The sequence below is a fragment of the Arvicanthis niloticus genome, chromosome 5 (assembly GCF_011762505.2).
Source record: "Arvicanthis niloticus isolate mArvNil1 chromosome 5, mArvNil1.pat.X, whole genome shotgun sequence".
Lineage (NCBI taxonomy): Eukaryota > Metazoa > Chordata > Mammalia > Rodentia > Muridae > Arvicanthis > Arvicanthis niloticus.
The window spans coordinates 34,151,646-34,170,633 of NC_047662.1; the positions used below are offsets into that span (position 1 = coordinate 34,151,646).

General features: G+C 47.8%; 1 protein-coding gene and 1 long non-coding RNA gene across 3 annotated transcripts in view; one reads left to right on the plus strand and one right to left on the minus strand.

The window, feature by feature from the left end:
* The window catches only part of Slc2a1 (solute carrier family 2 member 1), a 28,263-nt gene extending 19,758 nt beyond the window's left edge, over positions 1-8,505 (minus strand). Inside the window, exon 1 of the mRNA XM_034502011.2 lies at positions 8,298-8,505. Within this exon, the coding sequence (XP_034357902.1) occupies positions 8,298-8,315 (18 nt within the window). The 5' untranslated portion in view covers positions 8,316-8,505. The remainder of the gene's footprint in view (positions 1-8,297) is intronic.
* A 66-nt stretch (positions 8,506-8,571) lies between these two features.
* LOC117708257 (uncharacterized) lies at positions 8,572-18,091 on the plus strand. 2 transcript variants are annotated; one of them, XR_004606818.2, is made up of 4 exons: positions 8,572-9,463; positions 14,336-14,527; positions 17,208-17,376; positions 17,753-18,091. It is a non-coding gene; the product is annotated as an uncharacterized LOC117708257 (long non-coding RNA). The 2 variants fall into 2 exon arrangements; XR_013110486.1 differs by lacking the exon at positions 8,572-9,463 and adding an exon at positions 9,476-11,421.
* Positions 18,092-18,988: the final 897 nt, after the last annotated feature.

Consider the following 18,988-nt stretch of genomic DNA (forward strand, 5'->3'; position numbering starts at 1 on the left):
GTTAGGGTCTGAGGGGCAGCTCTACCTCTGAGGAAATAGGGACAGCTCACTGTTCCGTTCTATGTTAGTGTCCATATAGGGCCTGGGAAACATCAATCAACAAGTGTTTGCTGAATGAGGTAAGGACAGGAAGCCACCCTCAATCAACTGGGCCACCACTGTCCACAAATCTGCTGCCATTAGTCTGCAGATGAAACTGAAATACATGAACTCAACATGTGTTACTTTTACCAGGCTGACATGAATGTGGTGACGTAGAAGGGATGTAAACCTCACTTGAGAATGTGGGTGCCTTTTAGAGTACAGTCTATAGCTTACTCTGCCATCAACTGGGGACTTTGAGAAAGAGACATGGCTCTGCTGTCTCTGCAGCAGAATAATGCCCGGGGAGGGGAGAACACCCGCAAAGACCCACCTCTCAACTTGTTTGGATAAAATGCATTCCACGGATGTTTTGTCAGAATCCTAATGTGCTGAGAAGTGGAAATGTCTCATCCCCTCCCCAAACCCCTGTGGCATACCCCCACAGGGATGCAGAAGACCTTTGAATTAGGTATAGAGTTCAAATCCCTTAGATGCACCCTGGCCTCTCAGTTCATCAAACACCTGAGCTCAGAGGGTCTTCCATGTGCCCCTCCTCCACCTCAGGAAGTAACTGGTGAAGTGTTAAGTGGGGAAACTTCCTTCCCATTATCTGAGAAGACAGACAGCCCAGGCCACAGGCCAATGTATAGTCTTTCTTTTGAACCCACCTGTGTGCCCTTCCAGCCTGGCCTGTCCTGCAGCAGGCTCTCAGTCAATATTGGCAGAAGGCGGGAGGGCATGTGGCACCACCACTAGGAGGCAGAGGCAGGGTATTCCTTGTGGGGGAGTCCCAGCTCAGATGTGACTCTTAGTCTGCTGCTTCCTATAGTCTCCAGGTGTGCTGAAGCATGAACCACTCGGCTTTTTAGAGGCAGGGAGGATGTTCAACCCCCTTTACACATTTGTTTACTATATATTCCTTTTCTAAGAATACATTTGAATGAATTTCTGAGTATTTAAAAAAAACCCTGAGATATTATAGACCCATGTGCCATCATCACTGGATGAAGGGCAGTGAGGGTGAAGAACAAACAGGGATCCCAATTCTTCAGTAAACCTAAGGGTAGGACCTGAGTGTTTCTGGCCATTTGACTCCTTTCAAGCCTCCCAAATCTTACAGTGATGGTCTAATCCGGGAACACCAACACTGACCTTCATGTGACCTTAGGCCTTTCTTAAAGCCTTCTAGGGATGGTAAGATGTGCATGACTGAATCCTGGGCACTCTGTGGTGGCCCTGGAGGTGGGGCAGTGTTCATTTGTCTTCAAGGGGGCGGGGGAGTGGGAGCCCAGCACTTATCAGCAGCACCAGTAAGGTGCCAGGCACCCTGCCAGGGGCTGCTCACATCCTGATTTAACTATCATGAACCCACTCTACTCCACTCTAGAAGAGATTGCTTCTGCTTTAGAGAACGGAAGGCTCAAAGAGGGAAAGGCTCCTACCCTGGAGTTCTTGGACTTCTCTGAAGCTTCAAATGGGGGGAGGGGGCAAGGAGAGGGAAGGGCTTCTGGTACCACAGGCTCTGCCCTTCCTGGTCAGGTTCTCTCCTTTACTTCCCAGTATTGGTTCCTGAAGGAAACAAGGTTTCTACCTGGTGCTTTCTATGTAGGTCAGATTTCACTCCAGCAATTCTCTAAGCCTTGTCAATTCTGAACCAGCAGCCAAAGTCTGGTGACCTTTTGGCCCTTTTTACTTGATTTTACTCTAAGCCAAGGTTGGCTGACAATCAGCCCTGAGCTAAGGGACTAGCTAAGAATGGGCTTTACATTTCTAAGGGATGGGGTTGAGGGAGGGAGAATACATGAAAGCTACATTAAATTAGAACTTCCATGACCATTAACAAAATCATACTCATCTGAGTTTCTGTTTGTGGCTTTTGTGCTACAGTGGCTCAGCTGTAGTTGAGGTAAGTAAGCTAAGGCAGACAGATCTTGCCACAAAGCCAACAATATTTACTATCCTGCCCTTTATAGCAAATTTGTCTGCCTGAAACATAATTTCTTGAGCTGCTGGATGCAAAGTCAATGCCTGAACTGTGCAGGATTCTCAAAGCCTTGCAGGTAAAATTCACACCACTCTCCTTAAGCAGCTTGTAAAGAGCATTCTTCCCATGAAGGGCAAACAACTACCTCCTTGGCCTGCAGGAGTGGGCCTGAGGTGACTAAAGGGACCCCCAAGAAGTCAACACCCCTATGGTACACTCGGTAGTATGTTGGCACCAATTCAGCAGAGATAAAATTAATATAAGACTGGGCATAGACAAATGACACTGTCACTCTTAGCAAGGTTAAGTCCCATCTCTTCCACTTTGATGATTTTATGAAAATTCTTTCCTTACATCTTCCATTCTCTTTGAGGTTTTCCTAAGACACTGCTGAGTGAAGACTGTGTTTGAACATGCTCCCAGAAGTATTTGGATTATTAACTGGAGCAAATCCCTATCTGTGTGACTTGATATGTTCATTGGCAGCCAGAGCAGAAATGAATATATGTAATGCACCTAATAGTGAGTAGTGTTCTTTAAAAACGTACAGAATCACTGTTTCTCAATCACAGCAAAACATGTCAGCAATGGAATATTGTGCAGCGTTGGAAAGAACGCAAAATATCTGCATGTGCTAGAGCCCAGGGTGGCTTGTTAGAAAAAGATAAACCAAAACAAAAGCCCTAGGCATAATTATATTGTGTTTGAAAAAAAGCTCATAACCCAAAGTCCCCTTAGTTGCTGGATGTGAAGCCAATGATGCCCTAACGATGCAGGACACTGAAGTACTTATTTGGGTTGGTGAATGGGATGGGCTGCGTGACACTGAAGTGTGACCCAGTATTGCATTCGGACACATATCTATAGGTACAGGAGTCTCAGGAGTAAACACTAACTGTGACAGGGGAGACAAAACACATTTGTCCTTTTACTTTTATGCTTCTCCTTAGTTTGCTCCATTACTTCTGTAATTTTTTAAAATCCAATTTTATTTTCCATTCACATCTGGGGATTTTACTGGAAGCAACCCCAGGGCCTGGCAGGCCCAGCACACTGCCGTCAGAAGTGTTGGGGAGAATGGTAATTCCAGCGCAGCACTCTAGCTGAAGGCTTTCCTTAGCTGGGAGACACTGCTCCCAGATTAATGAACAGGTCTGCTTTTATAAGTAAGCGTTTAGAGAAAGAAAAAAAGATAATATGGTAGGGTAAGTTTCCCGGTCAGGTAAGACATTCGTCCAGTTGATTGATAAGGTGGTAGGGACAAGGACAGGGCTAACAGACTAACCCACAAGATGAGGTAACTGCCTGTGGGTATGACATGCTAATAGCTCTGCAGTGCAGGGGTCCTTGAGTCATACTCTGGCTGTTGGGATCAGAAGAGCTCTATATGGAGAAGATAAGGGTGGGGCTGAGACCAGGGGCCAAGTGTCTGGGGGAGGATAAAGAAGGTGCTATGTATGGCCACACAGTACAGTGCCAGCACAATGGTGCAGCCCACAACACTGATGGCAAAGCTGGCTACCAGGCTGAGGCCCCTGCTCAGGCCAGTGCCTGGCTGAAGGAAACTACTTCAGTAGCTAACACTGCTATCCAGAGAGCCGGTACTAAGAACTGCCACACCATACTAGACACGTGACTGACATGGCCACCATTGGCAGTACCCAAGGCTGAGGAGCGGACCATGGATATGGGGTGGGATACTGAAGACTTTCTCTCGTGCATTTGGTGACCACTTAGGAGTCACCAGGAGAGCTGAGCAGGAAGCCATGGCTCAAGCTGGGAGACAGCTATAGCTTCATGCTCAAGGAAAGCTAAGCGGCACTGTTTCTTTCATCCCTTTAGCTGGGTTCCCCATCCTTCCCCTTCAGCAGCATGCTTTACAGACACCTAAGCTCCTGACACCTTCTGCTGGGAAAACAGACCAGAGATCTAACAGTCCTCAGATCTCTGTGCAAACTTCAGTATAGATGATCCATAGATGTGAGCATAGGCTGGGGAAATGACAAGAAAGCAGTTTCAGAGTAGCCCTTCCCTGGACAGGGGACATGAGCAATTTGAACAAATGTCTGTCCAGTAAACACAACTAGATAGTCAACACCTTCATCATCTGGGGTCAGGCAGAAATGTTCTACCTTTTCTGGATGTCAAAGCCTTGGGGTAAGCAAAGGCCGGGTTGGAGGCCCAATAGCCCCTGGCTCAGTGACTGCAAATCTTAGTGTTTATAAGCTACTGCCAGGTTTGGTGGCTGAGTGACAGAGCCTCAGGCTCCACTCCACCCCTCCCTGGGAAGGAGGTAACAATTGGAGATTTGTTTTGGGCTAGGCCAGCCTGGACACAACCTCTCTCAGCCACTGAGTCCCGCCAGGAGCTTTCCTGGCCTCCACCATTCTGGGACAGTGGTTGCTGGACTGAATGGCTTTGTCACCTCTGTACCCAGGAGAGAGGTGAGGGGTGAGGCTGCAGGCCCCAAGCCAATGGTGCACACTTTCCCCTTTGTTCCAGGCTTCCTAGCTCTGCCAGTGGGGGTGGGGGACATTGATGTTTGTACCCTTGGTGCTGGAGCACTGGGCACTGACACCCTGTGACCAGGAGGCAGCCACTAAAGCTGCACTCCCTGAAATCACAAGCTGATTAGAGGGGGATTTGGGGCTGACCCAGCCAGGAGGAAGGTAAGGTAGAACCCAAGGGTGGCTTGAAACTAGACAAGAATCATCTTGGGGTTATTTACATTGCTTATGCATCTAAGATAACAAGAAAGGGGGTATCTTTCCACTTATAGTAGCCACCACCCTGATCTAGAACAAGAGAACAGTCTTAACCACAATTACCAAAGAAAGAAACTGAAGCTCCCAGGAAATCCACTTCCCTTCACAGAAGCTTCCTGACATCTACTTAGACCTAATTAATGCAACCCTCAGAGTCCCACTGTGCCCAGAAATGGCTTGGCAGTCCTGAAGTCTGGGGACTTCTGCCCACTTGGGACGGGTGGAAGATGGCACAGAATGTGGGATAAGAGGGGGGGGAACTCTGTCAGCACAACAAAATGCCTCAAACCTTGATCTTCAGGTCTCTTCAGCTTCCTTTATCTTCTTGCTACCTGCAAAGGCTGGCAATGTGGGGTTTTTTTTGGGGGGGGGGGGGGAGAAGCAGCACATAAACTTGATAAAGTTACTTTTCTCTGAATTTTAAGGTCATCATGGCATGGACTCCCATTTCTCCCACAGTGTAGTTGTTAAAGCCTCATTCGTTAGGCAAAGGCTCTACCACTGAGCCACACACACACACACACACACACACACAGCTCCAGCACGGTGTGGGCCTTTCTAACTACCCAAGTGGCCATCAGAGAGTTGAAACAGAAGCCCAAGGCAGGGCAGGCAGCCACACTGGCTGGCTTAGCTCTGGGTCTGGGACCCTGCCCACCAATGTTCCCTCCATACACCAGATTCCTAACTAGTAAGAGCTTTAATGACTTCAAGTAACACTCACAGCTCAGCATCCTGAGCCCCTAAAAGCACATGCTGCTAGGAGTAGGCTTCAGATGAGGTAGAAGGTTGCTGAAGTTTATTCAGGGCCCAGCATGTCATGGGAATTCAAGAAAACATCTGGAACATCTATCTATAGGGACTGGCAGACACATTTTGGGTCTGTTCTCTCCAAATTCTATTTATTTATTAATTTACTTACTTACTTAGGGACAGGGTCATACTATGGCCATAGCTACTAGCCTGAAACTCACTATATAAACAAGGCCAGCCTCAAACTCAAGAGATTCGATAGCATGCCTGCCTTCACTTACTTATTTGTGTAGAGTGGGGAGAGACACGCTAGTGTGCACATAGAGGTCAGAGGACAACTTGCAGGAATCAGTTCTTTTACTTAGCATGTGAGTCCCAGGAATGAACAAAGATGTTCATGCATGGCGGTCAAATGCCTTTACCCATTCGGTCATCTCTCTAGGCTTTTCCCCACCACATTCTAATATCTAATGATCAGGACTGATGTCATTCTGCAGAGGAGGCGACTAAGCTAAATGAGAACTCAGAACATCCCTGTGAAGCTCAGATCTGTATGTTCTTTTACCACCATATCCTGAAGAACCCTGTAACTTTTAGGTAGTTTTACATTGAGTGCAGAGGCTGACCAGTAAAGCAAAGGACCAGCCTAGCCAGGATGGCCAGGACCTGGAGGAGGAGGTGAGCCACTGCTAGCTAGGAGCTTCTACCTGCCCCTCCCTATCAGCTCCTCCTCCGTCAAGCTCTTTACTACAGAGTACAGGGGAGGCATGCCAGACATCTAAATAGCTCTCCAGGACTCTTTTAATATACAACACAAAAGGCTGTGGCCCTGATTGGGATATCAGCCATCTCGAAAGGGAAGGGCTTTTCCCAATAATTTACACAAGATAATTAATATGTGCCTGAACTGGGTATAGTGGCACATGCCCTCACTCCCAGCACTGGGAGCCAGAGGCAGTGGGACTCTGAGTTCAAGGCCAGCCTGGTCTACAGAGCTAGTCCCAGGACAGCCAGGGCTATTCTCCGGGAGAAAATTCTAGTGGTGTAAATAACAGTGCAAATGCATGAATTCATCGATACAGACACGAACCATGGGGAAGGAGAGATTCCAAGATCTGCAGATGGAGTCAGTAGGGAAAGTCTGGGAAGTCCAGCAGAGAAAGTGCATCCATCCACCTGCCCGCAGTAGCATTTACTCTCTCCCTACTGCTCACAACTTTTTTTTTTTTTTTTTTTGGTTTTTCGAGACAGGGTTTCTCTGTGTAGTCCTGGCTGTCCTGGAACTCACTCTGTAGACCAGGCTGGCCTCGAACTCAGAGATCCGCCTGCCTCTGCCTCCCAGGATTAAAGGCGTGCGCCACCACGCCCGGCACTGCTCACAATTTAAGAAACACTAGTGAAAGGAGACAGTGAAAACAGCCCAGACCTTAGGAACTGTGTGACTTTAGGAAACTTACTTCCCGTTAGTGTGTTCCTGGTAAGTTAGCACAGAACATGGAAAAAGCAGTTTAGCCATGAGCCAGGTGATCAATCGCCTTTCTCCTCTCTTCTGTACTCAAAATATTCATCTTATCCGCTCAAAACGATAAGTATCCAGTGTGGTGGTACCCGGCCTTACCGCGTTCGTGAAGCAGAGGCAGACGGATCTGTGAGTCTGAGAATTCTAGGGCAGCCAGGGCTGGATAGTGAGATTATGTCTCCAAAACAAAAACAAAATCCAAGGAATTTGAAAGACGGGCTGATTAACCTAGGTCTAGCACTACAGAGAGTAAGACAGCATTTTCTTCTGAAGAAGTCGGGGAGAAAAGTTCTACTTGGAGAAACCAAAGTTCGGAATTTAAGCGGCCTCTGAAAAACTCCGGGGCCTCAGTCTTTCACTTTTTGTCTTTTTACTTAGTTACATTCTATCTCTATCACTGTGGCCCTGCAGAGACTGTCAGTATGACCATCGGGAGCCAACTGGAGCTTCCTTTACTGGTCCCACCAAAACACCCCCACTGCCCACTAAAGGAAGTCCAGGATTTAGCACGTTTGCGCTGTACTTAACTTTAAAGAGGAAAAGGGTAGTGGGGCGTGAAAGTGCGCATCCTTGAGCCTTCCTATATACTAAGACGGGAAAACCCAAATGTATTTTTAAAAATTTAAAAGGGACTAGAACAAACTCTACACAAAGCAAAGACGCGACAAGAAAGAAACAATGTCGCACGCCCAGGAGGGGTTTCGTAAATCCGGCCCATACAGGGCAAGCCTGATCACAGGTGAAGAGAGAGCCTATCCAGACAGTGGCTTTCCCCGGGGAAAGGCCCACATCTCTGGAGGACTGCGCATCCCGCGGTCCCCGGAGCTCGACAACCCCCCGACCCTGGCCTGGAGGAAGTGCCTTCTCCTCCTGGCCACCCCCAAGGCCCGGGTTCCGGGCGCGGCGCGGGCTCCGGGTGGGTACCGCCTCCTCCGCGCCTAGCCGGGGCCCGGCCGGGGGCTCGGCCCTCTTAGCCAATGGGCGCCGCGCTTCGGCCCCCTCCCCCGCGCGGGAGGAGCCGCCGAGGTCGTGCGCGACGTGCGGCGCCTGGGCCCCTGATCCGCGGCCCCCGCCCCGAACGCGTGAAGCGCGCGGCGGCCGCGTGAGGAAGCGGGGACCCGGACAGGCGCCCGGGCCCGCGCCCGCGCTCGGCAGCACATCCCCGCCCGGGGCGCACAGCCCCGTTACTCACCTTGCTGCTGGGCTCCATGGCCGCGCTGCGCTCTAGGCTCTAGCTGTGCCAACTGCTAGACGGAGAACGGACGTGCTGTGACTATGCGTCTCCCGCCGGACCTCCACGCCCTGACGCACTTAAGACCCCGTAACCTAAACCGGCACTCCGACAGCAACTCTGGGTCTTTTGGGAGAGCGCGCGGAGCTGCCTTTTTATAGTACCGCCGCCATTGGTTGGCGCTGCGGGGGGGGGGGGGTCCCGGGAGGGGCGGGGCCTGAGCAGCACGTCCGGGGCGGGCCTCCGAGGGGCGTGGTTCTCGGAGGGGCTGAAGGCTCCTGACGGCAGTCTGGCGCTGGATGCTAGACTCCGCACCCGTGGGGGGGCGCTCGCTGTGTGGCTCTGGGCTGGTTTGCACACCTCTCTGAGTTTCAATGGCCACTAGCAAAATGATAGCTCTTGGTGTGGACTGTAAGCCAGGGCTGGGACTCCGGCTTCCTCACTAGGCTGCTTTGGTAAACTGGTGATAATAATAGTACAACGTCCTGGGTTGTTAGGAAGATTAAGCGAGTTAATATTTGTAGGGTGTTTACAACCGCGCCTGTTACGTGTAAAGTGGCATTAAGTTCATTAGAGAGACCACGGGAGATCTGGCCCCGAAGTTGAATTCTCCCGCTCCATGCTCCGTGTTCCTGTGCCCAAGCCCAAGCTCCTCTTTTTGTGCCTAGACACCATACCCACCACTTTTCTAAGCTGTAAAAGCGCCACCTCCCTCTATTTCTGACTGTATGGTGACACCTAAGTGTGAAGATCAGAGAGGCTGGGTGTCTAAATGGTTAAGGACACAGAACACCTTGGCATTGAACCAGCTCACCTATAAACCGCCTCTAGCTGGTCCTGGGCAAGCTCCCAGCCAATGAACGGCGGTTTTCTCCTGGGTAAAATAAAATTCGTATCAAACCCTGGGCTGTGAGAATTGCAGGTGAGCTCCTGGAGTCGTGAGTCTTACAGTTGATAGCCTCTGTGGTCCCTCCAGTCTGTTTGTTTCATCTAGGTTCAGCTGAAGGCGGGATCTGGGAGAAGTTAATTTCTGTTCGAGACAGGGAGCTGAGCTGTGTGCCAGGTGCTGGCCTAGGGGGGGCATCCTTGTTGGGGTGGATCCCCGAAAAGTAAAGCATGTGGAACTGGTGAGTCTGGGATCTCCTTCCTCCTCTCCCCTTGATCACCACCACGCCCCGTTTCTTACCGTGCTGACTGCAAGACCTGTCTTCTCTGCTCTTGCTTTCTCCAACCATGGACCTGTTTCTTTCCCTCAATACATATGATGTCAGGGCTGGAACAAGGCCCAAACCTGGTCACCCAGGCCCTTCCTTAGGGCCAGTTCACAAATTCAACCACCCCCACTATAGAAACACATGCCTATATCTCAGCCAACAGCTCACCAATCAGCCATCTTTTTTTCTTCTCTATGACAGTCCTGTGCTAGTCAATATCCCAGGGACAGAGGCATGAGAGCCTATTGCTAGCTTCAGGGAGTCCCCAGGTTGGAGGGACAGAGAGAGAGGTAGTGTAAAAACCATCACCAAAGATAAATACAGGGTAAGTCTCCAGAGAGAGAGAGAGAGAGAGAGAGAGAGAGAGAGAGAGAGAGAGAGACTCTCTTTGGGAAGGGGGAGGTGATGCACAGCAGGGTTTGGAAGGTAGTTCAATAGGCGGCCAGATATGAAGGCCATTTCTCGACAGAAGAGCAGGTACAAAGGCAGCAGATAGAATGATTTCAGAAAGAGAGAGAATCTTTAGACAGTGCCCTGAACCACAGGCTTCAGACACTGGAGTCCCAGCTCAGCAATTTACTTGCCAAACATCTCTTCTCAGCTTCAAAACCCACATCCATCTCTACAATGGGTCTAATAGTCTCCTCCTGATTTGAATAAGGGTTTCTCAAAGTAATTGCACTAATACTTCTGGTTGTGCTTTTTTGTTGTTGTTGTTGTTGTTGTTGTTGTTGTTGTTGTTGTTGAGACAAGGTTTCACTATAGAGCACTGGCTGTCCTGGAGCTCACTCTGTAGACCAGGATGGCTTTGGATTCAGAGACCTACTTGTCTACCAAATGCTGGGATTAAAGGCTTGTGCTATCAGACCTGCTCAAACTGCACTAATTGTTGATGTCAGCATTTCAGACCAGTCCTATGGTCCCATGGCACCCACAGAAAAAGCAGAGTAGCCAGGAAAACAGTGTTATTTCCCCCCCATTTCCCTATACCTGCCCAGACACAGATCCCATTGTCTGCTTGGAATTCCACGTCTCTGTCCTCTCTCTGTAAATGTTTTATAGTCCCTGGAGGCAACTATTTAGAGGCAAACTTACTAGGAGCTATGGACACAAGATCAGAGGTTAGATTCTTAGGTGGACTATTATCTTGGAGACCGAGTCCTTGGAAACAGAATTTAACCCTGTAGAGAGCACCAGAGAAAGCCCATGAGATACAAAGCCTTAGCTAGGATGGTGTGCCACAGAGAGGGATATGGACAGAAGCCCGGAGAATTGGCTTTTTGTAGTGTTATTGGCGCCTAGAAACTGATGTGCGTGTGCAGGGAGAAGAGGCTGAAAAGGTAGTTAGTTACAAAGACCCTGGATGCCATCCATCTAGGTAGAGGCCAAAGCTTTCATTATTGGATGGGCAGTGGAGAGCCATAGAGTGTTTCAGAGAAAAAGAACCCGGTGGCAACTCCGCATCCCCAAACCTGCCCCTACCTGAGGCTTCTAAAGGGGAGGAGGTGGGGGTCCCACAGCGACCACCCAGACCTGGTGAGACTTGCTAGTCTGTGCCTACACTGGCAGCTTTGTTTCCTGGAGGCTGACTTCAGCCCTTAAAGGAGCCAGCCTTTCCTGGTTAGCGTCCAAGCTGCACCAGCCCCTGGCAGTCTAGAAGAAAAAAGAGCTCCCAGGACTTTTGGGGAGGGGCCAGGTGCACATGATGATTCGGGCGAGTGCCTGCCTGATGCGTGTCAGCCTGCACGCCTGTGGACCTAGGGGCCTTAGAAATGGGCGGTGCTTTGCGGGCGGGTCCTAGCGGCTACGGCGTAAGAATGAGTAAGACAGCCCGGAAAAGGCTCTGTTGCCTTTAAAGGCAAGTGTACCCGGTAAGGCGAAAAGGCTTTGCTGAATCAGTGGCAGCTGATGCAAGGGGCGCAAGCAGGCGCTGGGAGGGGGAGCCTTAATCCGAAGGCTGTTTTGCAACTCAAATCCTTCCGCTGGACGTAAACACCGTACCTATGCTCAGGAAGGGCGGCTGGGCCAGGCAGGACAGTTCTGTGTGTTTTTATTTTTCATTCTGATTTGCACACCTGCGCCAACCACCTGCTCTGATCATTTTCTGTGTCTCTGCAAGCGCCACTACCACCTATTCACTGATCTGGGGAATGCTGAAGGAAGTATCCCTCCTTCACTGTGTCCTGAGCATCACAATTGGCTGTCTAACTGCCTCCAAGCACAAGGTTCTGGAGTCCCACAGGTGCTCACAATCACCGTGCTTAGGCTCCTCGTTGCATCCCTAGTCCTCCAAGCATCCCAAAAGATGGTGCCTCCAAACTGTTGGACTCCTCACACCTCATTACCCAATGTCCAGCCAACCTGTGGCTTCTGCCTTTCCAAAGGACTATGGGCCTCCATCACCTCCTCTTCACTCCCACCCTCCATCACATAGCGTCATTTCTCAGGTATCTTCCCACCTGCCATGACTGTTGTCTCTTAGTATCACCCCCTGCTTTAAGCATTTTTCCATGGCATATGACAGCACGGCTAACCTCAGGCATCACATGAAGGCTCGTATGCAAAGCATTTTGCAGGCACATAACATGCAAAACTTTCCGTGAGCTCAGAAGTCTGGAGGACAGTTCTGTCTGGAAGGGAGGGGCTCCGCTATGAGGGGGGCCTGCTGGAGAATCAGGGTGAGGCAGCTGGAGAACCAATCAGCGCTTCTCCTGTTTCTCTCTTTGCCCCAAGCTGATATGACTCAGCAGCTCACAATAACTAATCCCATCTTTATTGAAATTTTTGATGCTTTGTCATTCTCTTTCTTCCTTTTTTTATTATTTTTAATTTCTCAAAACTATGGCATTAGGGACAGGGATTGAACCTCAATGGTCGAGGGTTTGCTTAGTCTGGATTTGATTTCCCAGCACTAGACAGAAGAGTTGCATTACGATTATTATTTATCTTCACAACTGAGTTCCGGGGCACCTTCACCCACCCCTTCCTTGAACTTTACTTGGGATAGGAGGACCTGTCACCACACCCAACTCCTGACCCTGTTGCTGTTTTTTCATAAGGATGCTAATTACCCAGCTGTGTTTTGTTTGTGAAAATTCAGAGCTGTGGATGTTTCTAATTTCTGCATTTGTCTGAATGCATATTGAGCTTCTGTTTGTTTTTACTTAAAAGTCTTTATGTGGTTCTAGGGAGATGTCTCCTGCCTGTGCCTTTCAGTATCCCAAGCCCCCAAACCAGTGGCTGCTACAAACCAGGTCTCCTAATACATTTTCCCCCTGGTTTTGTTTTATTTTGGATGTTTTTCACTTGTTAGTTTTTCAGACAGAGTCACATTATGCCAAACTCAGTCCTCCTGTCTCTTTCCCCATGTGAATAACTACCTCTTGCTTTTTGTGTGTTAAATGAAACTGTATGATAATCCAATTAATTTAATTTCCTCAGGAATCTTATGAGATGAAAGTTTTTCTCTACATTCTCTTAGGACGAAAAGAAAGGCTCTACAAAGAAGTAAAGAAATTTGCCCAAATCATATAGGTGGTAAATATGAGTTTTAGTTGATTTTGAAGACACAGGGCCAATGAGATGGCTCACTGGATGAAAGGGCTTGCAGTGTATGACTTTGACTTGAGTTCAAACCCTAGAACCTACTTGGAAAGCCAGAGGCTGCATCTCTAATCCCAGGATACCTAAATTGGATGGGAGGTGGAGACCAGAGCTCCCATTGGCAAGACAATGGCAGAAACAAGAGAGACCTCCCCCCTCAAAAACAAGGTGGATGATAGAGAGTAACAACTTTCATGATGCAGAGAAAGAGAGAGAGGGGGGAGAGAGAGAGACTCACAGAAACACAGACCCACACACACAGAAACACACACAGACCCACAGAAGCACACATACACACACACAGAAAGAGATGTACAATGAATAAAAATTTTAAAAAAGGTAGAAGCAGAGAACCAATTGCAGAAAAGTTGCCCTTTGACCTCTACATGCCACAACTCCCACACTCACACATAAATCTATAAACTAAGTAAAGACTGGACCAGCAATACTAGTATAGGCCCCTGACCCAGTATCAGCCAGGCAACTGCCTAGCCTGGTTCAAATCAATTAGATTATGATTATTTGAACCTTATCTTCCCCTGAGATAAATACCTCTCCAGGGCAAGCCCTTTGTCACTCCTAGCTTCCCTCTGTCCAGCAAGTTAGTTGGCACCGGAAATAAACTATAAATGCTTAATGAGTGACAGAACCAAAGAATAAATGAAGAAGGAGGTGACAAGGTGTGGAGAAGACATAGTACAGGACTCAGAGATAGACCTGCTTCATGGTGAGCCTTGGGTGTGTGACCTGACCTGAGTCTCCCAATTGCATCCTGGGAATATCTCCACCTAAAGAATGGATTGTGGCCGGGTGGTGGTGGCACACGCCTTTAATCCCAGCACTTGGGAGGCAGAGGCAGGCAGATTTCTGAGTTCGAGGCCAGCCTGGTCTACAGAGTGAGTTCCAGGACAGCCAGGACTACACAGAGAAACCCTGTCTCGAAAAACAAAAAAAAAAAAAAAAAAAAAAAAAAAAAAAAAAAAAAAAAAAAAGAAGAAGAAGAAGAAGAATGGATTGTGTCTATGGAGTGAGAAAGTAACTATTGGGTGATCATCACCATACAGGTATTTGGATAATAGTAGCCATTGTATCCAGGTTTTTACATCCCCAGAGCCTTGTTTACTCCAGGGTTGCAGGCTCCTCCTGCTTCTTGTAAATTCTATATGTTGGTTTCTTTCCTAGGGGCCTCTGAGATTGGAGAGAGGATTGGATGTGGCCCCAAGACCTCTGTTCATCAAGCCTCAGGAAGGTCAGAGTGCTAGGATCAGAAGTCTGGTGTTATCATCTCCAGAGGTGGTGTCCTAGGCCAGTCTTCCCTGTGGACTTTTCTCTCTCTAAAATGGGTCCTGAATATATAAGTTGTTGGGCTCTGAGGTGGGTTCTATAGCTTGCCCTGGGCCTAGCACACAGTAGACCTTCCATAAAGATTGGATGTAGAAAGCAATAAGGAGGAAGAGACCCTGAGAAGCTCAGGGCCAATGGGAAAGCAGACAGCCATCCTTGGCTGGCTTGCTCTGAGAACTGAGAACCTCTGCTTCTACAGAGGTGTAAACTGGGCATGCGTTTCACACAGATATAACCAGCAAGACATCTTCCCAGAAAGCCGTCTCTCCTCCTGATCCCCTCTACCTTTACAGGGAACACGAGACAGGCCGAGGAACCTGTAGCTTGGATGTTCAGGTGCTGCTGCTGGAGGCCGTGGTGAGGGAGGAATTTAGTAGCAAATTGAAACGTGGGCATCTTTACTTTTAGACTCCATCATGCAGCCAAAAGAAACACATGATAGCTCACCTAGCAGGTTACCTGTGTCCCATCTTTCCTGGCTGTCCCCAAAGCCCCCACCTGGTTGTCTCCTAGCAGTCACAGGTACATTCATCAGGAAGGGCTGGGTGACTCACCCTGGTGCTGGAGCTGACTCATACTTTAATAGAGGGAGTGAGATCCTATCCTTATAGAGGTTTGAAATTAATGTCACAGATCCAGGACAGGCTAGTGCCTTTGACAGGGAGAGTGCTGCGGCTGGGGACTCAGGAGGAAGGAGAGTTGGTCAATCTGGGCTCTAGAACAAGTTTGCTAGTTGACTTCAGCTACTCATTCTCTCTGAGACTCTTCAACTTTATAATGAAAGTATTGTGGCAGGGAACCTGTATCACCCACAAACAAAGCAGACAGAGCGCCTTTCTGTGTGTAGTCCTGATGGAGAAAGATTAATTTAAGTTACCTGTAGGACCTATGGGTAGTAAAACTAGGGGGTAGATTTTTTTTGTTTTCTTCTTTTTATTTTTATTTTATTATTATTATTATTATTATTATTATTATTATTATTATTATTATTATTATTATTTTGGTTTTTCTATCAGGAAGGAGTAGCCATTGGGTAATTTTTTTTCCTCACAGGAAAATGTAGACACACACATTTGTGTGTGTGTGTGTGTGTGTGTGTGTTATGTTCATGCTGGTATTTGTGAAGGCTGTACAATCACTGGCCAGGGATAGTAGGTTAGGTTTAGTAAGGCTGGGGTCACTCAGAGCTCTGTCTCCCTGGAGCTAACAAGAGTGAGAATTCACATGCAGAAGCTACTCAGGAAAGGGCTGTAACTATTCTGAAAACTAGATGTGCCAGGCAGTGGTGGCAAATGCCTTTAATCCCAGCGCTTGGGAGGCAGAGGCAGGCAGATTTCTGAGTTCGAGGCTAGCCTGGTCTATAGAGTGAGTTCCAGGACAGCCAGAGATCCACAGAGAAACCCTGTATCGAAAAACCAAAACCAAACAAAAACAAACCTAGATGTGAGAACAGCTGAGTGCCTCAGCCACACGACAGGAGAGGAAGGAGTTGTAGCTTTGGGACCCGTTGAGCCACTGCACATGTGTCATTTCATATGACATCAGCTAAGGTCACTCACACAGCTGTGTCTGTAGACACATGGTTGGTCCATCTCTCCACATGGTATTGTATTCCTCTCTGCCTGTTGCAAGATAGTATGGCTTCCCTTCAGCCCTGCAACTGGGTTCTAAGAGGACAAGCCCCAGCTTGTCCAGCTTATTGGCTTATTGGCCAGTTATATCAATGTAGATCATTCTGGGTTTTGATTGCTGTGTCATTTGACCATGAACATGTCTCTGCAAGCAGAAAATTACCCAAAACAATCTGTTTTTTGGTTTGTTTTATTTTTGAGACGATGTTTTGTATTGCCCAGGCTGATCTGACTTTGTGTAGCCAAGGATGACCCTGGACTCCTGGCCCTCTGGCTTCTAGCTCCCAAGTGCTAGGATTATAGTGCTATTGTATCAGATCTGACACAATTTTTTCTATTAATTTATTTATTCACTTTATATCTTGGTCACCACCCTGCCCTTCCCCCTTTACAAAGTCCCTCCTTCTATCTCCTCTCTTCTCCTCTGAGAGAGTGGAGGCCCCCAACTGGAATACTTTAGGTAGTTTTTATCTTGAGGCAATTATAAATAACCCTATAAATAAAAATACTAATATCTTATTATAAATTTTTGTAGGAGAGGAATTACAAGGTGAAAAGATATTCTGTAATTTAAAAATTTTTGATATGCTGGGCAATGGTGGCGCACGCCTTTAATCCCAGCCCTTGGGAAGCAGAGGCAGGTGGATTTCTGAGTTCGAGGCCAGCCTGGTCTACAGAGTGAGTTCCAGGACAGCCAGGGCTACACAGAGAAACCCTGTCTGGAAAAAAAAAAAATTTTTTTTATAGGAATTCCAAGTCAGACAAGACAGAGAAACTCTGTCTCAAATTACAAAAAAAAAAAAAAAAAAAAAAAAAAAAAAGAAAAAAAGAAAGAAAGAGAGAGAGAGAGAAAAAGAAAGAAAAGAAAAAAGAAAGAAAAAAAGAAAAAGAATTCTACATTTTCAAGGTGTGGTGTCTTGTTCCTGCAATCCTAATACTAAAGAGGTTGAGGCAGGAGGATTATGGAAAGTTTGAAGTGGGCAGGGGCTACAGTGTAAACCTTGTTTCAAAAAAAAATTCTTTTTATGTCTTGTTTTTCTGCCTGCTGAAGTGTAAGTTACATATATGCTTTCTTTCAGATCTGAGTTGCTGCATGTTCATTCTAGATTGAGGACACTCAGGTTTCACATCTTCAGTTTGCTACTACCTGCATGTCATATTTTATTGTTGTTTGTCAGCTTGATACAAGCTAGAGTTATCCGGGAAGAGGACCCTAAATTAAGAAAATGTCTCTATGAAGGCCTGGAGGCAAGTCTGTAGAGTTTGTTTGTTTGTCTGTCTTTGTTTTTTGTTTTTTCAGACAGGATCTCTCTTTGTAGCCCTGAATTTGCTTTGTTGACCAAGCTGGCCTTGAACCTCTAGAGATCTGCCTGCCTCTGTCTCCAGGGTGCTGGGTTTAAAGCCTTGCACCACCATGACCTTCCAGAATTTTCCTGATTAAGGATAGATGTGAGAAGGCCCAGACTGTGATGGTTGGTGCCAACCCTAGACGGGTGGTCCTGGGATAGATAAGAAAGCAGGCTGAGAGCAAGCCATGGAGGTGGGATGGGGGGAGGGGGGGAAGGGGAGGCGGGGGGGGGGGGGAATACTAGTAAACCATGCTCTTCCATTGTTTCTGCTTCAGTTCCTGCTTTCACACTGCTGCCTTGAGTTCCTGCCCTGACTTCCCCCAGTGATGGAATATGATCTGCGAGTGTAAGAAGACATGAACCCTCTTCTTCCTAAGCTTCCTTTGGTCATGATCAGTGGCCCTACATATCTTCGTCCTGAAGCCCTGACTGGGTGATAAGGGGGTGATAAAAGGGGGTTCTCTCTGTTGCTTTGTACTGTAAAGCTGAATTCTGCAACCTGAGGTCTAGGCCTACAAGTGACTTCTCACTTTCACAAGCTTTTGTTGTGCAAAACCTTGTTCCTCAATTTAAAACTATTGCTTAAATAAAATTGTTTACCGCCAATTACCAAAGGGATTAGAGGTAAGTGAGTTTTGAGTTACCTGATTGGGGGTGGAGAAGAAAGAGGAGGAAACCACCATGAGGGGAGATGGACGATGGGTGCATGGCCAGGAGAAACAGGCATTATCTGGGGTACATGGCTGGGGAGGTAGCCAGGACAGCAGTTAGATAAATAGGTTTGGGATTACCCTCCAGCAATTGTCAAAGCCAAACAAAATAACCATAGTCTGAGTCTCATTTATGTGTAAACTAGTTGGGGATCAGTTTAAATTGCTTGTACTGTGCCGGGCAGTGGTGGCGCATACCTTTAATCCCAGCACTTGGGAGGCAGAGGCAGGCAGATTTCTGAGTTTCTGATTTCTGAGGCCAGCCTGGTCTACAGAGCCAGTTCCGGGACAGCCAGAACTACACAGAGAAACTCTGTCTCGAAAAACCAAATAAATAAGTACATAAATAAATAAATAATAAATTGGTTGTACTATATGAACACACAGAAAATCTGGGATGGGGTAGGATATGAGTATTTATGGAATCACATGACCACCAGCCGCAACTACAACCCAGAAACTCGATGAATGGAGGAGGCAGATTCCTTGTATACAGCTAAACAAGGAGGTGGGTTGGGTAGGTCTCTGTTGGGGTCCAGTCTGGGGCTGTAGTCATCCTGCAGAAGGAAGCTGTGGTTGACTTCTTATACACACTGGTCAATTGTTTATAAACACTCACACTGGAGCAGAGGAAGGCGTTGCCACCCTCTGAGCCCCATCTTCAGACCCATGAGACCCTCTGCCCTCACGGGTCTGAAGCCCTGGGGTCCTTGTCATGGATGTGTACAAGTCAACAAAACACATTCACTCAGAACTCTATCTGTTCTCGTTCATGGTGCTTTATCAAAGCAGCAGAAACCT